Source organism: Oreochromis niloticus, linkage group LG23 (genome assembly GCF_001858045.2).
Source record: "Oreochromis niloticus isolate F11D_XX linkage group LG23, O_niloticus_UMD_NMBU, whole genome shotgun sequence".
Lineage (NCBI taxonomy): Eukaryota > Metazoa > Chordata > Actinopteri > Cichliformes > Cichlidae > Oreochromis > Oreochromis niloticus.
This window is the reverse complement of record NC_031986.2, coordinates 45,162,953-45,182,445: the sequence shown is the minus strand read 5'-3', so window position 1 is coordinate 45,182,445 and position 19,493 is coordinate 45,162,953. Positions and strand designations below refer to the sequence as shown.

At 42.7% G+C, this 19,493-nt stretch overlaps 2 protein-coding genes across 3 annotated transcripts in view; one reads left to right on the top strand and one right to left on the bottom strand.

Annotated features, from left to right (window-relative positions):
* The window catches only part of p3h2 (prolyl 3-hydroxylase 2), a 44,440-nt gene extending 33,800 nt beyond the window's left edge, over positions 1–10,640 (top strand). The window contains exons 4-15 of the mRNA XM_005479199.4: positions 1,975–2,106; positions 3,264–3,391; positions 5,752–5,841; positions 6,198–6,238; positions 6,655–6,746; positions 6,849–6,976; positions 7,063–7,158; positions 7,324–7,474; positions 7,617–7,734; positions 7,843–7,918; positions 9,021–9,161; positions 9,628–10,640. Of these exons, the coding sequence (XP_005479256.1) occupies positions 1,975–2,106; positions 3,264–3,391; positions 5,752–5,841; positions 6,198–6,238; positions 6,655–6,746; positions 6,849–6,976; positions 7,063–7,158; positions 7,324–7,474; positions 7,617–7,734; positions 7,843–7,918; positions 9,021–9,161; positions 9,628–9,720 (1,286 nt within the window). The 3' untranslated portion in view covers positions 9,721–10,640. The remainder of the gene's footprint in view (positions 1–1,974; positions 2,107–3,263; positions 3,392–5,751; positions 5,842–6,197; positions 6,239–6,654; positions 6,747–6,848; positions 6,977–7,062; positions 7,159–7,323; positions 7,475–7,616; positions 7,735–7,842; positions 7,919–9,020; positions 9,162–9,627) is intronic.
* A 488-nt stretch (positions 10,641–11,128) lies between these two features.
* On the bottom strand, positions 11,129–15,541 carry ccdc181 (coiled-coil domain containing 181). Of its 2 annotated transcripts, none has more exons than XM_025903031.1 (6): positions 15,358–15,541; positions 13,961–14,076; positions 12,586–13,599; positions 12,343–12,489; positions 12,013–12,173; positions 11,129–11,731 (listed from the first exon to the last, which is right to left on the bottom strand). In XM_025903031.1, exons 2-6 carry the CDS (start codon positions 14,060–14,062, stop codon positions 11,560–11,562), a joined length of 1,596 nt encoding a protein of 531 aa, XP_025758816.1. In that variant the 5' UTR covers positions 14,063–14,076; positions 15,358–15,541; the 3' UTR covers positions 11,129–11,559. The 2 variants fall into 2 exon arrangements, with proteins under 2 accessions (XP_025758816.1, XP_005479257.1); XM_005479200.4 differs by having other exon boundaries at positions 12,322–12,489; positions 15,358–15,538.
* Between the last annotated feature and the right edge of the window lie 3,952 nt (positions 15,542–19,493).

The window sequence follows — 19,493 nt, the reverse complement described above, 5'->3', positions numbered from 1 at the left end:
ATTATTATTACTGTAAGAGTCAGATCTTTGTCTGTGGAAGCTGAGGCGAGTTTTAGCAGTAGCTGCAGGTTAGTCGTATCCAGGATGTATAAACGCTGATTAGTTTTGGCCAGGCTTTGTTTTACTTACAGTTGGAGTTTTATTTTCCACAGCGCTGCCACGGCACAGGCTGCGATCGCGCAACATGACTCGCGTATACGGGAGTTTTAAAGGATTATGTTCTCCTGTCTCCTGCTGAACGTTCAGTTCACTGACCCAGAAAGTCAAATCAGATCAGACCTTTGCTCCTGCGAGACTCCTAAAACAGAGAGTCAGGAAAGCGCTGCTGCAGCTGCTCAGACACCACCTCAGTATTCATGCACATAAACGATGAGCACACGTCCTCATAAAGCACGCTCATCGGGCTCTGCTGGCTCTCCTCTCAGGGATGCACATGAGGAAATCATATGTTGAGCCTTGTTTTTTGTTTTTTAAATTTCCATAAATGTTTCATTCTAAAAACATCTGCCAAGACTGGAAAACTGGGAGAACCTTTTTCATTTATTTATCAACATTTTTATCCAAATTTGGACTCGTAAAGTTCTCAGATGTTCTGTGTTTTAGACTTTACTGGGATTCGTCAGTGTTTTGATGAAGTATCTGCCCTGAGATTAGCTCTCGCTCTTTTCCATTAGACCAGCTGAACGTCAGCCTTTAATGTGCGTAAATCACAGATCTCTCTACCCCAGAGCTGGTCTCATACCATCTGGATAAGTTCAGTAACTATAACATAAAGTGTCCTTATTTGTTAAGTGTATATGATGGAGTGTCAGGGCTCGCAAAATCGCTAGCCCGACGTCCCGGGGCTAGCGATCTTTCCAGTCGGGCTACCAAAATCTATCTCAGCCCTGCCCGTCGGGCTATCAGAGGAAGGAAAGATATGTCAATGCTTTTGCATTCTTTCACAAATGTAGCTGAGTAATTATGTCATTGGCATCGATGACACATTGAAATCTAGTTTGAATTTGCGCTTGTTTTTTGCTTTCACTTTGCGATCCCGTGAACGGTGTGTAGAGAGCGGCAGCACTGATTGGTGAGTGACGATTAATTGCGCACCGATTCCTCTGACGTCGTCTTATCACTCATTAGCTTACTATTCAAACGTGACATGTGAAATCTCCCACAGCAAGCTTAAACATGTGAGAGGTTGATTGCGCAGAGAATCGCTGACCGTTATGTGAGTACGTGTGTAAAAGCAGATGGATTTACGCCGGTATTTTAGTTCTGCTGAGCCAAATAAGACAGGTCAGGGTGAAGAAGGGACAGCCAAATAAAAGCCGACCACAAAACGGAAAAGTTATGACAAATCAGACTATGAGGCAAAAAGAAAGCTCAGCTTTTTTGGTTTCATGGACAAAAGAATTTCTGTGGCTGGAATATGACGAGCTAAATAACATCATGTTCTGCCGGGTGTGTCGTGAGTTTCATTTCATTTGAGTCCACAAGCGCCTTTGTAACTGGGACCAGTAATTTTAAGAAAGACCCCATCAGAACCCATGAGAAATGCAAGAAATGCATTATACTGCACCCAGTCTGCAATATCTTTCCCAGAACAAACAGCAATTGCAAAAAACATACTAAAAATAAACCAAGCACAAGCAGAAGTCCTGAAAAATCTTTCAAAAGCGTTACTATGTTGCAAAGAGTGAACTACCATTGTCAAAATGTAGCAGTCTTTGCAAACTTCAAAAACAAATGGCCTCGATCTTGGTTCCACTCACCTCTGACCCGTGACTTCAGTGGAAATTTCAGATTCAGGACCTGACACAGACTGATTCATGTTCTACACAGTTCTTACAAGTTCATAGAAATTTCTGTTTAATTAGAACCAAGTATTTGAGTTGATGACTGTGATTTTAATACAGTTGTTGTGATTTGTATACTTTCTCCAAATCAAACACCAGCTCTAAGATTTTTTCCTTTCTTTGTTTGCAGATCACTTCACTCAGGTGCTGCACTGTGAGCACGAGTGTGTCAGAGACCTCGCTACTCGACCTGGTCGCCTCTCACCTATGGAGAACTACCTGCCTCTACACTACGACTACCTTCAGTTTGCCTACTTCAAAGGTAGGTTTTTCTTTAGTGTAAAAAATGGTGACTGCACAATACTTTCAGACATTATCTGTGGCTGTGTGAAGCTCAGTCTGACTGCACAATTATGAACAAAGAAGAAGGATCATGGATACACCCATGAATCCAACGCCCACACAAGCGCATACATGTGTGTACACGAAGGCCCCACGACCACAAAGTGGATCGGCAGCGTAGCACGCCCGGTCGAGTCTCACCTTGTATCACGAGCATTAATAGCGTGGCTGAATCTGATGCTGGCGCTGTGTGGAGAACGCGAGTGTGAAAACATCTAAACGGGGGAGTGAAGAGTTCAACACAGAAGTGTTGGCACGGCAACAAAGCGTAGACGGGAAAAGATGGTGCGCTGACGAGTTGTGACATCACTGATTATACGTGGTGCCCTGTAAACATGTGGCTCCAATAAGGAATGACAGATCAGTGGGTCTGAGCACATTCCCGACAGCCTGAAGTGTGGGTCTGTGTGATGATGATGGAAATGACTCAGTTACAAAAAGACAAAACTATTTTTTCTAATCAGACTTAAAAAGTTTGAACTTTTGTCCGACATTGTTTTGTTGCCATAATTGTTTTCCTGAGAAAAAGTGGTCGCTTATCCGCGGAGCACTCGTGCAAACATCCTGTTGCGTAAAGGTTGGAAATTTAAGGTAGCTGCTTGTTGCCTGTGAGGCAGTAATGTCGCTCCCTGTTACACTGGGGCCTCCTCCTGTTTCACTCCTCAGCACCACCATTACTCATACCTTTGCAGCTTATGTTTCCTAAAAACATCAGTGGCATTTTCTCTCTGCTGAAGCTCAAATCTCCACACTCTGACCGACGTCTGGGGGGAGATCTTTGGTTAACCTTCAGCCTCTCGTCAGGAGTGCGTTTGTGCTCACAGATGTTTCAGGAAGCGTTCGGTGACGGGAGACGGCCGCTGCTCTCCTTCTGTTGTAGCAACCCTGAGCGTGTGTGTGTGTGTGTGTGTGTGTGTGTGTGTGTGTGTGTGTGTGTGTGTGTCACTCACATACTCCACAGTCCTTTCACAAAACACTCTTTACATGCTTTGCACATGTGTGACATGTAAGTTACAGTCTACTCTGTGGAAACTACAAGATAAAACTCCTTCCTTTGCTTTGTGTGTCTCTCTGCAGCGGGCAGGCTGGAGGAGGCGCTGCAGTGCGCTCTCACCTACCTTTTGTTCCACAAGGGAGAGGAGTTCATGGAGGAAAACGCCGATTACTACAGAGAGGAGCTGGGACATGATGCTGAGCCACGAGAGGTAAGGAGCTGATGTGTTTGGACGTGAAGACAGCAGAAAACAGCGTTTCAGCCGATGAATGAATTTAGTGAATGGGCCTTTAAATTAAACTTAATAAGAAGAGCAATGTGTTGATGTGTGTTTACAGTGTCTGTGCCCGGCTATGTTACTGCTCGAATATGCAGGCTGGTGCATGACAGAGCTGTGATCATTTATTTTGGCCTCTGTTTGAGTTTGTATGTGAAGATGGAAGTTTTACCGATGAAATTAAAAATGCAAATAAAACACCAACGATTCATTTGAGAAGATTTCACTGAAGCGACTGGAAGGCGGGCGGCGTGGACACAAACTGATGTCATAGATGTTTCTACTAAAAACCTCGGACAAGTTCGAGTCTCAATGACCTCTGACCTCAAGGTTAGAGGTCAGAGGTGACATTTTCTGAAAATCTTGTGAATGCGATAACTTGGGAACAAGGTGACGTAGGATTTTGAAATTCATACCATATGTGCATCACTAGGAGGCCGAGGGGCAGCACTGATCGCCGCCGGTATTTGTTAATTATCTGCAGACGTCACACAGAAGCTGCAGACTCTGCTCGTTCTTTTTCCTCTTTTCAAAGATCTACTTTGATTGGTTGGCCCGTTGAAGATGACCTTGAAGCTGGACGGTGTAATCAGGTTAATCGAGGCGCTCTGGGGCTCTCTACGGTTTCTTTTAGGTTATGAGAACAATGTTTAAATGCTTTCAAACACCTTTTTGCACTCAGAGGAATGAGGCTGAGGTAACTGGCAACTGCTTCAAAGAAACAGTAATGAGAGATTAAATAAAGGCTAAAGATTCCACTTGAGATGGATGTGCAGTAATGTAACAGGAGTGTTGGCGTGAGACGTCCAGGACTGGAGAGGAAAAGTGTGGATTTACGGAAAACAGCCCTCCTGCTGTATGTCTTGGATGAAGCAGCTACTTGCCACTTGGCAGCTGCTGCCGCTTCAAGTTTGCTTTTCACTTGTGTACGTTTTCTATCCAGCTGGCAGCACTCGGCACATTTCACTCTATCGACTCTATCCAATGTTTACGGTGACATATTTTTCCCCCTGCCGTCTTTTTTATTGTTATTCTGAGTGACTAAAGGCTAAATGTCTGCACGCGACGCTAGTGAAAATTAAATCTGCAGAGGCTGACTGCTGCTCATCAGCTACTTGTGCGCTGAGCGTTTGTTCTTCCTAAACTCTGATCAGCTGCTTTAAAAGTCAAACGCTGCCTCAGTTCAGCTCCAAGGAAACAGCTTTTCTCCTAAAGCCTGTTACACACACACACACACACACACACACACACACACACACACACACACACACACACACACACACACACACACACACACACACACACTGTCTCTAATGAGTGTGTGCGTGCGTGCGTGTGTGTGAGACTGAAAGTCAAACTTTTCACTCATAGCCTGCATATTGTCTAAGCCTTTCCATCCCCATCAGTTTACAGAAAAGTCACTGGGCCGCAGACTCCCTCCTTCTGCGTCCTCTCCCTCTTTTGACTGGAAGAGTTCATTTACAGAGTCCTGGATCCCGTGCCACGTCCGACCGCCTCCCCGCTAACGAGTCTGGCCCACAGAAGTGTGTGGGACACTGTGGGAGCTTTAGGTTTTACACAGTCCACCTCAATGCAGAGCAGCTCTCTGCGTTACTGCAGTATTATTCTGTTTTTGCCCTGAGGAGGGAAAGTTTCCCTCTGAGAAAATGAGGAGAGTTCATCACAAACCATTAGCCCTGGCACTGAAGCGCAGAGAGCCAAAGGAAACACAGTCTCGTTCTCATTTCCTTTATACGGACAAGAGGAATACCCTGTGACTTTTAGAGCTTGGAGACATTATGGACAGACCTCTGAGTTATCTAGGACTCGCATTAAAGTCTGAATAATTTTGTCTGAAGGCGTTTTCTGCACGAGAGAACAAAATAAAACCGAGCTGTCTTTCCCGTTTTCTCATTTCTTTCCTATGTTGTCGTGGTTTACACATTTGTGTAAAACAGAATGCAAATCTCACAACCCCAGATTTTATTTATAATATAACGTAGAAATAAATCAAATGTTTAAAGTGAGACATTTTACTGTTTGCTGCTAAATGTTGGCTCATTTTAAATTTGATGTCATTGTTATGTCTCAGGAGTCGAGGGTTGGAAAAGTAAGCGGCACTAAAACAGAAACAATTTGCAACTAATTTTCTTCGTAGTTAACATGTGACTCGATAACAGGGTTTTAACAGAGCATCTCAGAGAGCAGCGTTTCATAATCTGCAGAAAAACAATGCAAATGACATTTTCCTTTACTCTGTTCACCATAAATCATCCACCTTTTTTGTTCAACAGAAAGCTGCGTGGTACCTGAGGCGGCACAAACAGGAACTAGAGCTCCTTCTGATTGGCAGCAAAATCATGGGTGCAGAATTCACAGAAGGGGTAAGTTATGCTATAAAACCCCGGAGCAGCCTTTGAGCGCTTAATAACAAACCGACGTTCTTTAATTTTGTTTTTCCCCCCAAAATGAAAGGAGATTTAGTTTGTAATTTAACGAGCAGTTGTTGGTAAGTGAGTCCGTATGTTTGTGATGCAGAGCAGATCTCCTGCAGGGTGTGTAACAGCCTTAATGCGCCCCTGCTGCTGCTGGCTCATTCAAAGCAGGGGTAACAGGTGCCTGGCATGGCCGCTGCACTTCTATCTGCTCAGCTGACAGCGCCATCTGCTGGCCGTGCCGCCACATGTAACAATACATGCAGCTAAAAATGTCAAATTTACAGGTTTCCCTTTTTTTTCAGAACTACTGGAGGAGCACAGGTGGAAGAGATGACTCACACAGGTGAAACACTTAAAACAAATGATGTGTACGGTTGTAGGCTGTGTATTCATCCTTTTGTTTATATTGCCAAAAGTGTGTGGTAATGGAAAGGCTGCCTTTCAGTTTTTAAGTAGCACGCTTTTAGTAACAAATCCAAAGTTTCTAGATTAAAGTCATGTGCTGGTTCACCCTCGCCACGCTCGCTCAGCTTAATAGACGGACGTTTTTAAATCTGTCAAACCTTCAAACGGCACACCTCTAGCTCCAGGCTGAGAGCAGGTGGAGATGTCTACGAAGCAAAAACACAGTTCCAGTATTTGTGTTGTTAGCTTCATGCAAATTTGATCCTGTATGTGTTAAAGTCAGAAAATGTTCATTCTGTATGTCACTGCTGTTCCTGAGTGGGTATCTTCACACCAGATTCTCTCCACATCCAGCATTCCCTCAGGCACCGATGGCTGGATGGAGTATGTTCCCATCTCGCATAAGAAAAATGTCACCGTCACGTCTCTGCAGAGTCTCAAGGAAGGTAAAATTTTGCTGCTAACAGAGACGAAGCAGAATGAGGAGTTAAAAGGATGAAGACCACCACTGGCTGCATTCTTCCAATGCTGTGCTGTGATCTGTGCAGGTGGCCCCTTGCTGTACGAGGGCGTGCAGCTGGTGCAGAACTCGGCGGCTTTGAACGGGACCCAGCGGGTGCTGCTGGATCATGTTATATCTGAGGAAGAGTGTGCAGAGCTCAGACAGCTGGCACATGTAAGGACAGTTTTACAAATCGTGCATTGGTTTCTGTCTCAGTGTGTGAAACTGTATAAAGTGGTTTTTGTATTCTTGTCTTAAAGACTGTCACGATGGCAGGAGACGGTTACAAAGGGAGGATGTCCCCTCACACTCCCAATGAGAGGTTTGAAGGAGCCAGTGTGCTTAAAACCCTGCAGGTAAACACTGGTCACTAAACAAACAAGTCTCTAATTTCCAGTCTGGTTATGAATGTTACGACAAGCTTCATAAACTGTAAACTAAAAATCCCACAGACTGACCAGGACTGTTAGCTTACCTCCACTTTGATGGCGTTTAAAATCCCTTTCCATCTCTCCTCCCAGCACGGCTTTGAGGGCAGAGTGCCAATGAGAAGTGCTCGCCTCTTCTACGAAACCAGCGAGCGGGCGAGACGAATCATCGAGTCGTATTTCGTTCTAAACTCCACGTTGCACTTCTCCTACACACACCTGGTGTGCCGGACAGCCATCAAAGGTCTTCAGCTGAGGCCATAAACAGTATTTAGTAAAGGAAATAAAATGCTGCCTTTCACCCCGATGAGTTCAAATATCCAGGAAGGTGGATGGTTGTTGTGTTTACCGTCACACGAAAAGCAGTGTCGTTGTTTTTCCCTTAGGTCAGCAAGATCACAGGAATGACCTGAGCCATCCCATCCATGCTGACAACTGCTTGTTGGACCCTGATGCCAATGAGTGCTGGAAGGAACCTCCAGCTTACACAAACAGAGACTACAGGTACGAGGTTTATGTCTCCAGACAAAAGTGTTTGTGAGGTTTGTTTTATACTGTGAGACGTGCAGATGTTCCTGCTTTAATGTGCTTTAATGTCCTTCTTTGTTTCAGTGCACTGTTATATCTAAATGGGGACTTTGAAGGAGGGGAGTTCATATTTACAGAAATGGATGCCAAAACGGTCACGGTGAGAAGTTTGCCCAGCAAAGATGATTTCATAGCTTTTATTTATTTTGCTTCCAAACAGGCTTTCTTGTAATTTCTTGTCAAATATTCGTGAGCAGTAGTTCTTCAGGCTGCTTTGTCACTAGTTTTCACAGGAATGTTTTTTGTTTAAGCCATTTAAAGAGGCACCTCACTGTGTCTATAACAACCTGGCAAGGAACTCTTTTTAAATTGAAACCAGCCAAAGGACACATTTTTTGCCCTTTCTTCAGCTGAATCTACAAAAACTGTCAAAGGTAACATAGTCTGAGAAGCACAAGTATTTTTGCACCAAGAAGGTGTTTCACAAAGAGTCGGCTGGAATATCTCAGCATGGTGTGCAGTGTGACCCTAAAAAATCTGAGGAACTGGACCGTTGGAAACCCAGAAACTCACGAACAGTTTCAGAAAGTCATGTGACTGGCAAATGTGTCCTATGTTAGGTCGCTGCTGGATTTTTATTTGTGAATTTTCCCTTCAGTCGATCCGTCTACAGTTGATTGAATCCTTATTAGAAATGGCCTCATTGGAAGCGTGGCTGTCAAGAAGCCATTCTTACGGAAACTGGAAGAAAAGGCTGAGGTCGGCCAAATTAATCAAGACCAAGACTAAAATCCAGTGTTGGTCCGTGGGGGGAGGTCAGTGAGTGTCTACAGCCTTCTGTAAAAGCACAGTGGGAGGACGCTCGGTCATGGTATGGGGCTGCATCGCAGCCAGCGAGGTTAAAGGTCTTTAAGCCACCATCAAATACCATCTGGAAAAGGCAGCATCCAAAGAAACTCTTTAAATGTCCTCCAAGAAGCCAGGAGACCTAACAATAAAGATTTCCCTAGCAATGTATAAAGAAATGAGGGCTGGATCAAGACTTTTGCACAGTATTATTGTACAGTGACCAAAATGACACTTTGTTTCATTTTAAATTTCAGTTCTGAAATGACGACCCCATCCCTTTTAACATTTATTAAACAATCCTAAAAATATGTGAAGTTGATGATTTTTAAGTATGTCACGGTTCATCTTCAGCTTTGTGCTCGCATCATAAGATCATCGTAGCCTCACGTCTGTCCTTCTGTCGTCCCCTTCAGGCATCAGTGAAACCAAAGTGTGGCAGAATGGTAGGTTTCTCGTCAGGAGGGGAAAATCCACATGGCGTGAAGGCTGTTACGAGTGGGCAGAGGTGTGCTGTGGCTCTCTGGTTCACCCTGAACCCACTCTACAGAGAACTGGTAAAACGTAGCTTCTTTTTCTACATCTGCTGTTGGAGTCTCTGTTGTATCGTCTTTGCAGAATAAACTGAGAAAAGTTAACTGGTTACATTGTAACAGTGTCACATTGTTACTCAGTTGGTAGGAAAAAAACCGACCTTAGTTTTTAACGGAGGGCGCTGGCAGAGTATTCGGTGCCGTGTACTCGACACCTGCTTTGTTTCGTGCACTTTGTTGTTGTTCTGTCGATATGTGGCAACCAGTGATCACTGTGTGCTTAAATACATGCCGCTGTATTAAAGTCTCAATAGTAGAACAACATATTGTGAAAAATAATCCTCTGTGTGATACTGGTTATACTGGTAGAAATCACTGGGACTGTTTGGAAAGGAAGAACGTTTGAACCAAAAATGTACAAAAAACAAAAAACTCCCACTGAATTTCTGCTATTTAATAAATGTGTTGGACAAACTGTTTTCTGCTACAGGAGCGACTGCAGGCGGACGAGGTGGTCCAGGCCCTGGACACGCAGCACGTGTTCGGTCAAGGTCTCAACATCAACCCCAAAGATGAGTTGTAGAAACGTCACAATGGCGCCACCTTCTTTAATCAATCACTTGTATATGTTTTCACTATTTATTGAATGACCTCTGGATCAGAACGTTTCTATTTTTGTACTGTTTTGGAAGTGCAAAGTTAATGTTGTTTTGTGTTATTTTGATTTTTTTCCTCCTGCTTCTTATTCAAACTTGAGTTTACATTTTGATTCTTGGTCGTTTGATCCAATCACAGCCTGCGTGTGTTTGGAGTGACAGACTGTGGTCAGCTTGTATCTGTAATCTCACTGTGAAGTTTCACTGCTTTGGGTCGTGTCTGGGCAACAGACTTAAACACCAATATTTCATTTTCACTGTATGTTCATATATTAACTTGTGTCTTCACAAATGGTACGGGCAAGTATGATATTAAGCACATTATCCCTTTTTATTATTTTCTATGCCTGTAATATATTTTTAAATGCACGGTGCACTGTTTTTTTTCTCAGAGTCTAAAATGAGACTCATCTGAATAATTAGTGTTTTGTTGAATATTTAAGTGAAACAGGAAACTTTAGTCAGTTTAGTTCATTAGTTGTAATAAATCACTCTGCACGACACTGCCTAAGATGCTCACTGACACGAGGACAGAGTGTGTTTGGTTTTTTATTGTGTTTGTCTTGTAATGACAGCTGCTGCCGACATTTAATATAAGAAACTTTTTTTCATAAAAGATGCCAATTATTCCTGTTTCAAGGAATACGCGTTGAATAACGGGCTTTTATTACTTTGTGTGGTTGGTCGAGAACGGTCGAGTCGTGCACTGTAGATCAGGTGGAGAAGAAAAATAAATAAGAGTAACTTGGCTTTTAAACATGGGTTCAAAATGTTTTATTGTTTAATTCTGAAATGCTGAAGAACACATGTATGTGTACATGCCTATAAATTAAAAATATTTCATGTGTTTTGTGTCCATATTGTTTCATGTGTTGCGTATTGCAACTAAGAATACGGTTTATTAGAAAACATTGTATAATAATTTATGAAGTTTGCATGCATCCTTATTATGTAACCAAACTCTCAGAAAAAAGACAGACTATAAGAAAAAGGTCATTTTTATTCAGGATTACATCACAGCGCTTTGTCAGGAGCTCCGCCCATACTCAAAACTTGTGCAAGCATTTACTCAAACCATGCCACAGCTGTATTTAATGTTATTCAGTTATTTACAGAGGCGAGGTCACTGTGCTATACTTTATAAATGTACTCGAGCTCAAAAATGATGAACAAGAAACTCCACCAGGGCCCTGCTACAGAAACCAGGGTCAATAAATCCATCCACCCATCATCCATCCACCCGTACATCCAGTGGACTGAGTGATATTCATCGTAAAAATGAAAACAGGTGGACAGAAAAGTGTCATTTAAATATTTAGCAGACGGCTGCCTGACTGACCGCAGAGTCAGCATGTTACAAACATGTAGCCAACAGGTTTTGAGTTGTTAATAAATCTACAGTGTCTGCTGATCACATCCATGATCCAAGGCTGGTTGATTCTAAAAGCACTCGTGTTGAATACACCACTGAACTAACATCTGCCTGGGATTTCATGTGCATATTAACGCATTCTGCTAACCACTTTGATATTAACCATATCAGTAAGGAAATGAAACGGTGTCAGTCAGCTGGCTGAGTCGGGGGAGTCAGAGTTTAACTTAACCATCTTTCTGGAACAAATGGATTTCCGTCACCTCGTGTTTAACAAACTTGGGAGTTTATACCTGCTTACTGTAACGCGCCGCCCGAGTCCTTAGTTTGAGTTTGTGGGGACCCTGACGAGAGGTAACATGTGGCTTTGGTGGGTGTGCCGGGTTGGCTCGGCTCAGAAGCGGTAGGCCAGCTGCTCAGTGACTCTGAACGGTTTGCTTTCACTGGTGGTGCACATCAAGTCCCTCATGCGCCGTGCACGCCGCTCCTCTAACACCAGCCTGCGGGAGTGCTCTCGGGCCGCCTGCTGCTCCGCTCGCTTCTCCGCCCGCTTTCGCTTCAGCCACCTGAGGGAGGAAAAAGGTATCTGTCAGTCAGCTGATAGATACTTCCAGCACGTTTTCAGAATATTTGCCCTATTCAGTCAGATGAGGGCTGCATCATTAGCTGCTTTTTTATTATTAATATTGTCTAAATGTAACTTTACTCCTGACAGCATTTAAATCAATAAACCAAAATTCAGCCTGTAAAACTTTAACTTCACCTTAGAGCAGAAACAAGTGGTGACAGGAAGTCATCATATAAAAACTTTATTTCTGCAGGTTACGAAGTTTAAAAGCAGACGTACAGTTTGAAAGCCTCGTCGCACTCCTCACGGCTGTGTAACAGGTACCCACTGTCCTCCTCCAGCCTCCTGAACTCCACCAGCTGCCTCTCCTTCTGTTGCTGCTCCTGCTTCCTCTGAAGCCATGACCTGAAGGCCTCCTCCGGGTCCGGGTTGGGGTCTCTCTAACGGGGGACGCAGAAGCAGTGTATTACCATCCTCAGTCGGGTCACTTTTACTGGACACTTTCTTTGTATTGCATCAAAGTTTAAGACACGAAAAGTGTTGGGGGGAAAATGTGGTCCTCATGTAGAGACTGTGTTATGAGCTTACTGTGCCCCCGTGTGGCCATACTTGACAGTTCATTCTCTCGATTTCCTGGGCTCTGTGGATCCTTCGCTCCTCCTGAAGCTGCTCTTTCTTCCTCATCAGCCAGGCTTTGAACGCCAGCTCGTTCTCCTGCCTCTTCAGCTCTTCTTCCTCACGCTTCCTCTGTTCTGCCTGAGTGGCAAACAACAAAACATAATAACTGTAAAGAAATGTAGCAACCATAGCCAGACCTTTTTTTGAAATGACCTAACTAGCTGCATCTCCTACCTCTCTGGCCAGCCTCTGCTTCCTCTCCTGGATCTTCTGCAGCTGCTCTTTCTGCTGTGGGGTCAGGGTGTACGTGGCCTGGCTGGGTGTCTCCGTGGCAGACTGCACCCGCCTCTTGCTGCTTTTCCTCTGGCTGCCTCTCTGGCTCTGGCTGGCTGAGCTAGGCCTGCCCTTTGGTTGTGCTGGAGGTCTGGGGGGCCGAAGGTGATCTATTCCCTGTGGAAACGAGGAGGAGGCAGCCCGAAGGCGAGGAGAAGAGGAGGAACTGTGGATCTTAACAGAGTTTACATTTTGCTCCTGAACACGAGGTGATGAGCGTGAACTCTCACTGAAGTTGTTCGCTAAAGGAGGGAAAAGGGCTTGACTCTCCACCTCTTTTAGACTGACCAGGTCAAACTTCCCATCCTTCTCCACAAGGACTCTGCCCTCCTTCATCCCCTGGCCTCCCTCGCTGCTCTCCCCAGCCCTGCCAGAACCTCCTTCAGAACTCCTGCTTTCATTGCGAGGTGAAATCTTTAGCTCGGACAGCTTTCCTGACACTTCAGTATCTGCCGGTGCATCCTCAGCTCTTTCCTTGCTCCCATTTTTCCCCTCTACTTCATCACTGCTGCCATCTCTCTCAAACTGCAGCGGAGGCACCACCAGGTCCACCAATGTCTCTTTAAAATGCAACCGCCTGCGTCGTGTCATATCTGGCACTGCCTGATCCTGCAGCTCCCGGTTAGCCTGCTGGATCTTCTCTAGGATATACTTCTTCTCTTCGTCTGTTTGATCATCCATCCCTGGAGGAGGTGGGGCTGTAGGTGATGACTTACTGGGACTGTCCCTGTCTGAGTCATACTCCAGTGGCTCCATAGGAGATGGCCACCTCTCTTCTTCTTCTTCCACTTGCTCTGTTTTGTTGTCTCGGTTTGTTTCCTTGTAGTTTTTCTCCTTTCCTTTCATTCCCTGTCGTTTCTCACCCTGCTCCAGTTCTTTGTCAATGTCTGCCTCTATGTCCTCATAGTCAGAGCCCTGTGGGGGATAAGACAGATGTACTCTGCATGCATTAAGTCTGCATGTAGATGAAGGTGCAACATCAATACTGAGCAACAGATACAAGATATGTTTTATTTTGCTCATCAATATTGCATCCAGCAGTGGAACAGTGAAAGTATGCCTCTGTATTTCAGCAGCATAGGTTTCACATCCAAACTCGGTGTGCCAGGTCTGGTAACTCAACACTGCTCGCTGACACACTTTCACAGAGCAGGCTCAGGTATACACACCTCATTCAGTCTGCAGCAAGTAGAGCAGCATTCAGATATATACTGCACATTAAAAAGGAAAGGAAGATTAGAAAGACGAGATGCAGGAGATGTAATGTCAGACCTACCTGGTCCTCGCTCCGGCCTTCCTCACTGATCAGCCAGTCCAGATCTTTCTCAAAGTCGTCCTCGTACTCCTCCTGAGTCTTTGTGCAAACTGTTTGGCTCATGATCTACCACCGAACTGAAAGAGGGGACAGAAAGATGTGATGTAAAGCTTATTAAAGTAAGTTTTTCTCCCTGCACACACTCAGACTGTAGCACCCAAAGAAAGTGATGTCAGTCGGTCAAGCCTGAGACAGCACAGTGATGATGCGATCATCGCTATAGACCGTGGAGATCACCTGTGCAGCCCAACAACACCTCAGGTTTAAAATCATTGATGATCAGTGATCTACTCACTGTTTTCTGTGAGAGGGTGACTTTGACTTCAAGAGAAAAGTAACAATTTCATGTTATTAAGTCTAATAAGTACAGATCACAGTGCAGTCAACACCCTCCAGGTTTATGCAGAGGTTGGTGAAACTACATAGAATATATTCACTCTAGGATTACATGGTGAGCATCTTTCTTGTAGAATAAAACGTGCATTGTTCTCAGGTTTCTCTTGTAAAGAGCGTTTAATCACAGTGAGGCTGCCAACAGGTTGGATGATTTCTTGACTACCGCTTAACACATGAGACAAAAAAGTGCATAATCATAGTCTTCCTCATTAAATGCATTATTTGTGGTGATCACACAGAAACCTGAATGTCCCTCTAGGAATATGTGCTGTTTAGTTTATGCCAAAATATAACAGTAAAGGTCAGAAAACAAAGGAGGTACATATCAGCACAGATAACCTTATTTACCCAAGTGTTTGCACATGACCTCCAGCCAATGATGGCTCTTCATGTCATGGTGCTGATGTCCAACGACTTGGGCACCACTAACATTAAGTATAAAGACTAATGCAAAGATCAGCCTGTACAGGCAGACCAGGGTTATTCACAGTGGGCCTGTGCTTTAAGAACAGTAACAACAGTTTTGGGAGCACCTGTATTTGCTATGTTATGGTAAAAACTCCATCAAAGCCATTTTAAGTGGGTTCGTTTAAATATTAGGTATAAATCTGTTTCCGGGCTTTGTCGCCATCTCATGTATTAGATCAGCATTGCATGGCTGTCAAAATCTACAATTCTTTTTCGCTTTTTGGTTTTAATACTTATATATCCCCCACTTGCTAACATCTACAGTGCATGTGTGCTTTGGGTCACAGCCACTTTCACTTCCACCAGGCAGCTTAAAACACACAGAAACAGAGTCATCTTTAGGTTTTACTTCATTTGTTTTAATCTATATGCTTTATAAAAACGAACAGAGGGCAGGCTGTAGAGCAGACTTTGTACCCAGACGCTTTACATCGATCGCTTTCAAAGCGAACAAGCAGCAGTGTAAAATGTGACAACAGTGACGTTAAACTCACCAGCAGCAGCTTCTTCCGTCGTCTTCCTGTTTCAGTAAAACAACAAACCGACCATCTAACTGGCCTGCGTAGTCCCCGCCAGCCGGTGGAGCAACACCTGTGCACATAATCTGCTTCAAGTCTCTCCACGGCCACTAAAAGGTTTAATAGACACGTCGTCATAGAGACCAGCAACACGCTTTACACATGCGCATGCGCACGCCACCCGCTAAACACGCATTCACAAAAAAGAAAAGAAAATCTCCATGAACACGGTGTAAACATGAGGGAAAAGCCAGGAGGTATTAAAAGATCGTTAAATATTTAACAAAGTAAAGTTAATTTAATTAATTATCTGTTCCTCCAGGCTGAGCGAGGTCGATTAAATTTAAAGCACTAATCTAGATAAACTGGGCCCTTTTGTGCGAGTCTTTCCATTTTTGCACATTTTTATGACTAAACAAAACTAAAGCACACATTTGAGCCAGGACAGGCTGCACTTAGAATATTGCCTCTTTTTCTACGGTGAGAATAACAAATTCCAAAAATGTCAGGACGACGTGTAAAATGCTAATAAAACCAGAGTACAAAGAGTTTAAACACTGATATGTTTTCTGTGTTATGTTGTGAATAAAACTTGGGTTTATGAGATTTGCGAGTCTTTGCATTCAGTTTTTATTTGCATTTTATACGTCGTGACATTTTTAATCTAATTTTGGGTTTTATTAAAGAATAAAAAAAAAGGCAGGAAAGTAAAACAAAATCAGGCAACAGATAAAAGATTAAAAAGTGTCAAAAGGGCAGAGAAAATAGAAAATTTACAAGGAAGTCAATTATCTCCAACCACCTCTCTGATTATAAATCTCTGTATGTGTACAACACATCAGTGTAATTGGTTAGCATACAGTCAAAGTAAGTAACTCTAGACTTTCACCCCAAAGTAGTTAAAACAAACTTGGAAGTTATACTTTTGCATACATTCATTTGTTTATAATAAGCCTTATGATTAAAGGGGGAACCTTTGCAAAGATGTTTCTCTGAAAATGAAACAACTGAAAGAAGCCTTTAGCATGAAGTGTTGTGGCCGGTACAGCAATGCTGCAGATGCTGGTGAATGATTCAGGACTTTATAAAAACGAACACAGAATATGATGTGTTTCATTTTCAAAAGTACATTTCTTATTTCTTTATGTATGAGTCAATAAAAAAAAACTAGTGGATGATTAGAATCAGCAACAGTGCACACTACATGGGTACAAGTTTCTACCTATTTTCAGCAAGACAGCTCGATTTTATCAAGCTAGCAACTGGATATATATACTTTTGAAATAATGTCACAGTATTAAGCATTAATAAGGTATTAATAAGGTATTAGTAAGTGTTTAATTCATCATTTATGTATCATTACTCCTCCTTAGTATGTCATTCATAAATACAGATATGTTTATCTCTCTGTTACTGTTACACCATGTATGGCTATATTTTAATCATAATCACAGTCATAATCATAGTCATCATCATATATCTGTATTTATAAATGACACACTAAGGAGGAGTAATGCTATATAAATAATTAATTAAGCAAAGTCAGTAAAGTATTTTACAAAGTGTTATGAATAAATTTAGAAGAAAAAACACACTTAACTATTTTACATATTATACTATATGTGGTATTCAGAGTGCTACTCCCAATGTACGTATATGGTCTCATCACACACAGTGAAATGTGTTTCTGTGTGTTTAATGAAAAGAAGACAAAGGAGGCTGAGGTCACAGCACAGCAGGTAGGAAATCTTCAAAGTTAAGGCTGCTTCAGCTCACTAACAGACACTAACAGACAGCTAAAAGAACAAGCAGAAGAGGAAAGAGCCTCATTTCTGATCAGTAAGAGACACAACAACCAAGTGGTACCAATCAGAGTCAATCAAATAAGCCAGGGGCGCCAGGAAAAGACCTTCCTGCTAAAACTGTAAACAACCCAAAGAAGGCGGAAGGACAGAGTCGATAATGTTCAAATCAACTCAAATAGGTTTTATTCATACAGCACCAAATCACAATAACTGTTGCCTTAATGCACTCATGTAGAACAACAGCTTCAGAGGAAATCAGAATAAAAATCTTTGAGAAATATTTTCCTCTGGCTCTTTGAAAGAACTGGAGGGACCCCACTAAAAATCTGACACCTTTTACAGCCACAGTCCCATCAAACCCTCATCCCTTCCCACTTTGAATATGTATCCCTGTTGTTTTTATTTCTTTATTACCTTCCTTTATCTTTCCCATGCCTCTGCCTTGTCTCCACCCTTCCCTTAACATTTTTCTATCTACCCCAGCCTTCATCCATCCCTCCTTCTCCCATCCCGTCTCTTTATCTCTTATCTGTCCACCTCCTCATAACCCCTGTTTTTTCTTTATCTCCCCCACCCTCTTTACCTTTCTACCTTTCCTGTCTCACTATCAGACCCTTTCTTTTCCCTTTTATTCCCAATTGCCTCTTCTTTAAGTGTGAAGAAACACAGAAGCCTCACAGAACCGACCACTTCCAACTGTGCAGCTCAGGGTGTCGAAACCCTTAACACAAACTTTTATGCTAATCTGAAACTCTTATGTTGTTACAGATAATAATAAAAAGGTATAAGAAGGGAAGCCATAGAGCCTGGGGATTTTACATGTAACATCCAGAAATGTTGTATAAAACCAGAGACATTATGAATACAACTGCTGAAGAAGATATGATAGTGAGTCTGTACGCACAATGCCAGGACGATCAAACCAGTTTAGATGGATGAAAATGGTTTTTTATCATTACAATTTTCATCCATCTAAACATTTTCTTTTTCTTGATAAGAAAAGCAGGGATCCAGAGCAGAGATTTCTAACTAATTTTAAATCAGCTGCCACATACAGCCCACTTTGATCTTATGTTTGTCGGAGCAGTGACACTTCTGTCGGTGTGAAAATGTTTAACAACACATTTATTCCTGCATTTATCCTAATATAAGAAAAAGAAGTGCTATTCTAACAGTATGTCTTTTTGTTTTTTTTACATGATAGACAAATGCTGCTGTAGTAAATGAAATCTGTCAGCATGGCTCTCTGGGCTTAAATTGTAAGAAATTACTGTGTACAATTACAGAAAGGGTTCTGGCAGCTCATTGGCCAGTTGGTGCTGTAATTATTAAACGCAAAGTTTTTGCTAATTTTCAGAAGTATCCACTTTAAAATAACGAAATAATTTATATATATATGTATATATATATACATATATATATATATTTCTATAGTAGGTAATCCAAAAAATGGCCACGGTGGTCTTTTTCAGTAGAAAAAGCTGTTAAACTTATGAAAGTACAGTTAGAAGTCCAAATTGCTGACCATCACATTTTCCAAAGACATCTAGTGGGCCATAATGGAGTTTGCGCTGGGCCTATTCTGGCCCTTGGGCCCTATGTTTGACACCCCATTTCTAGCGTGACTTTTCGTGTAACGTTTGAATTACATGTCACATTCCTGCTCACATTTGGTGCATTTCTAGGTTAAGTCACATTGACAGATGACTGTACAGTGACAGAGAATCAGCTTATTTTATATTTTGACTCACTGATAAACAGTGTTGGGACTAACGCGTTATTAAGTAACGCGTTACAGTAACTACGTTATTATTGTGGTAACGAGCACGGTAACTAGTTATTATGCCAAAATCAGGAACGCGTTACTCGTTACTGGGATTTAGATAGGCTCGTTACTCGTTACTTCGTGTGGAGGCTATCGCGGAGCTTCCACAGATTCAATAACATTAGCAAGTGGTGGAGGCCAGCAGGTGGATGAAGGAAAAGGGAGGCAGGAAGAGAGACCCGAAGCGGCCGCCGGTCCGCGTGTCAGGTGAACTGAACTTCAGGTAAGAAGTTATGACCTGCAGTCTATCTGAGTCAGATATAAACCAAGTTTAGGTGGAGTTTATTTTCGGTATGCTGACATTTTCGTACTGCGTGCTAGCTAGCATGACGGAGTTTCTATACAGCTGGGTGGGTGCTATGTTACTGATGTTGAACTTTATTTTGTTCATACGGTTAATTATTAGAGTTGCCAACCGTCCCCTAAAAAACAGAATCGTCTGGTATTCAGAGAAAATATTACGCGTTTCGTACTGAGGTGAA

Excerpts from the sequence above, each read along its gene's own strand:
- ccdc181 (XM_005479200.4), bottom strand. The coding sequence starts at position 14,062 with ATGAGCCAAACAGTTTGCACAAAGACTCAGGAGGAGTACGAGGACGAC. Across the intron at positions 13,600-13,960 it reads AAGGCCGGAGCGAGGACCAG|GGCTCTGACTATGAGGACAT; the intron begins GTAGGTCTGACA and ends TATCCCCCACAG. Across the intron at positions 12,174-12,321 it reads TATGGCCACACGGGGGCACA|AGAGACCCCAACCCGGACCC; the intron begins GTAAGCTCATAA and ends GTCCCCCGTTAG.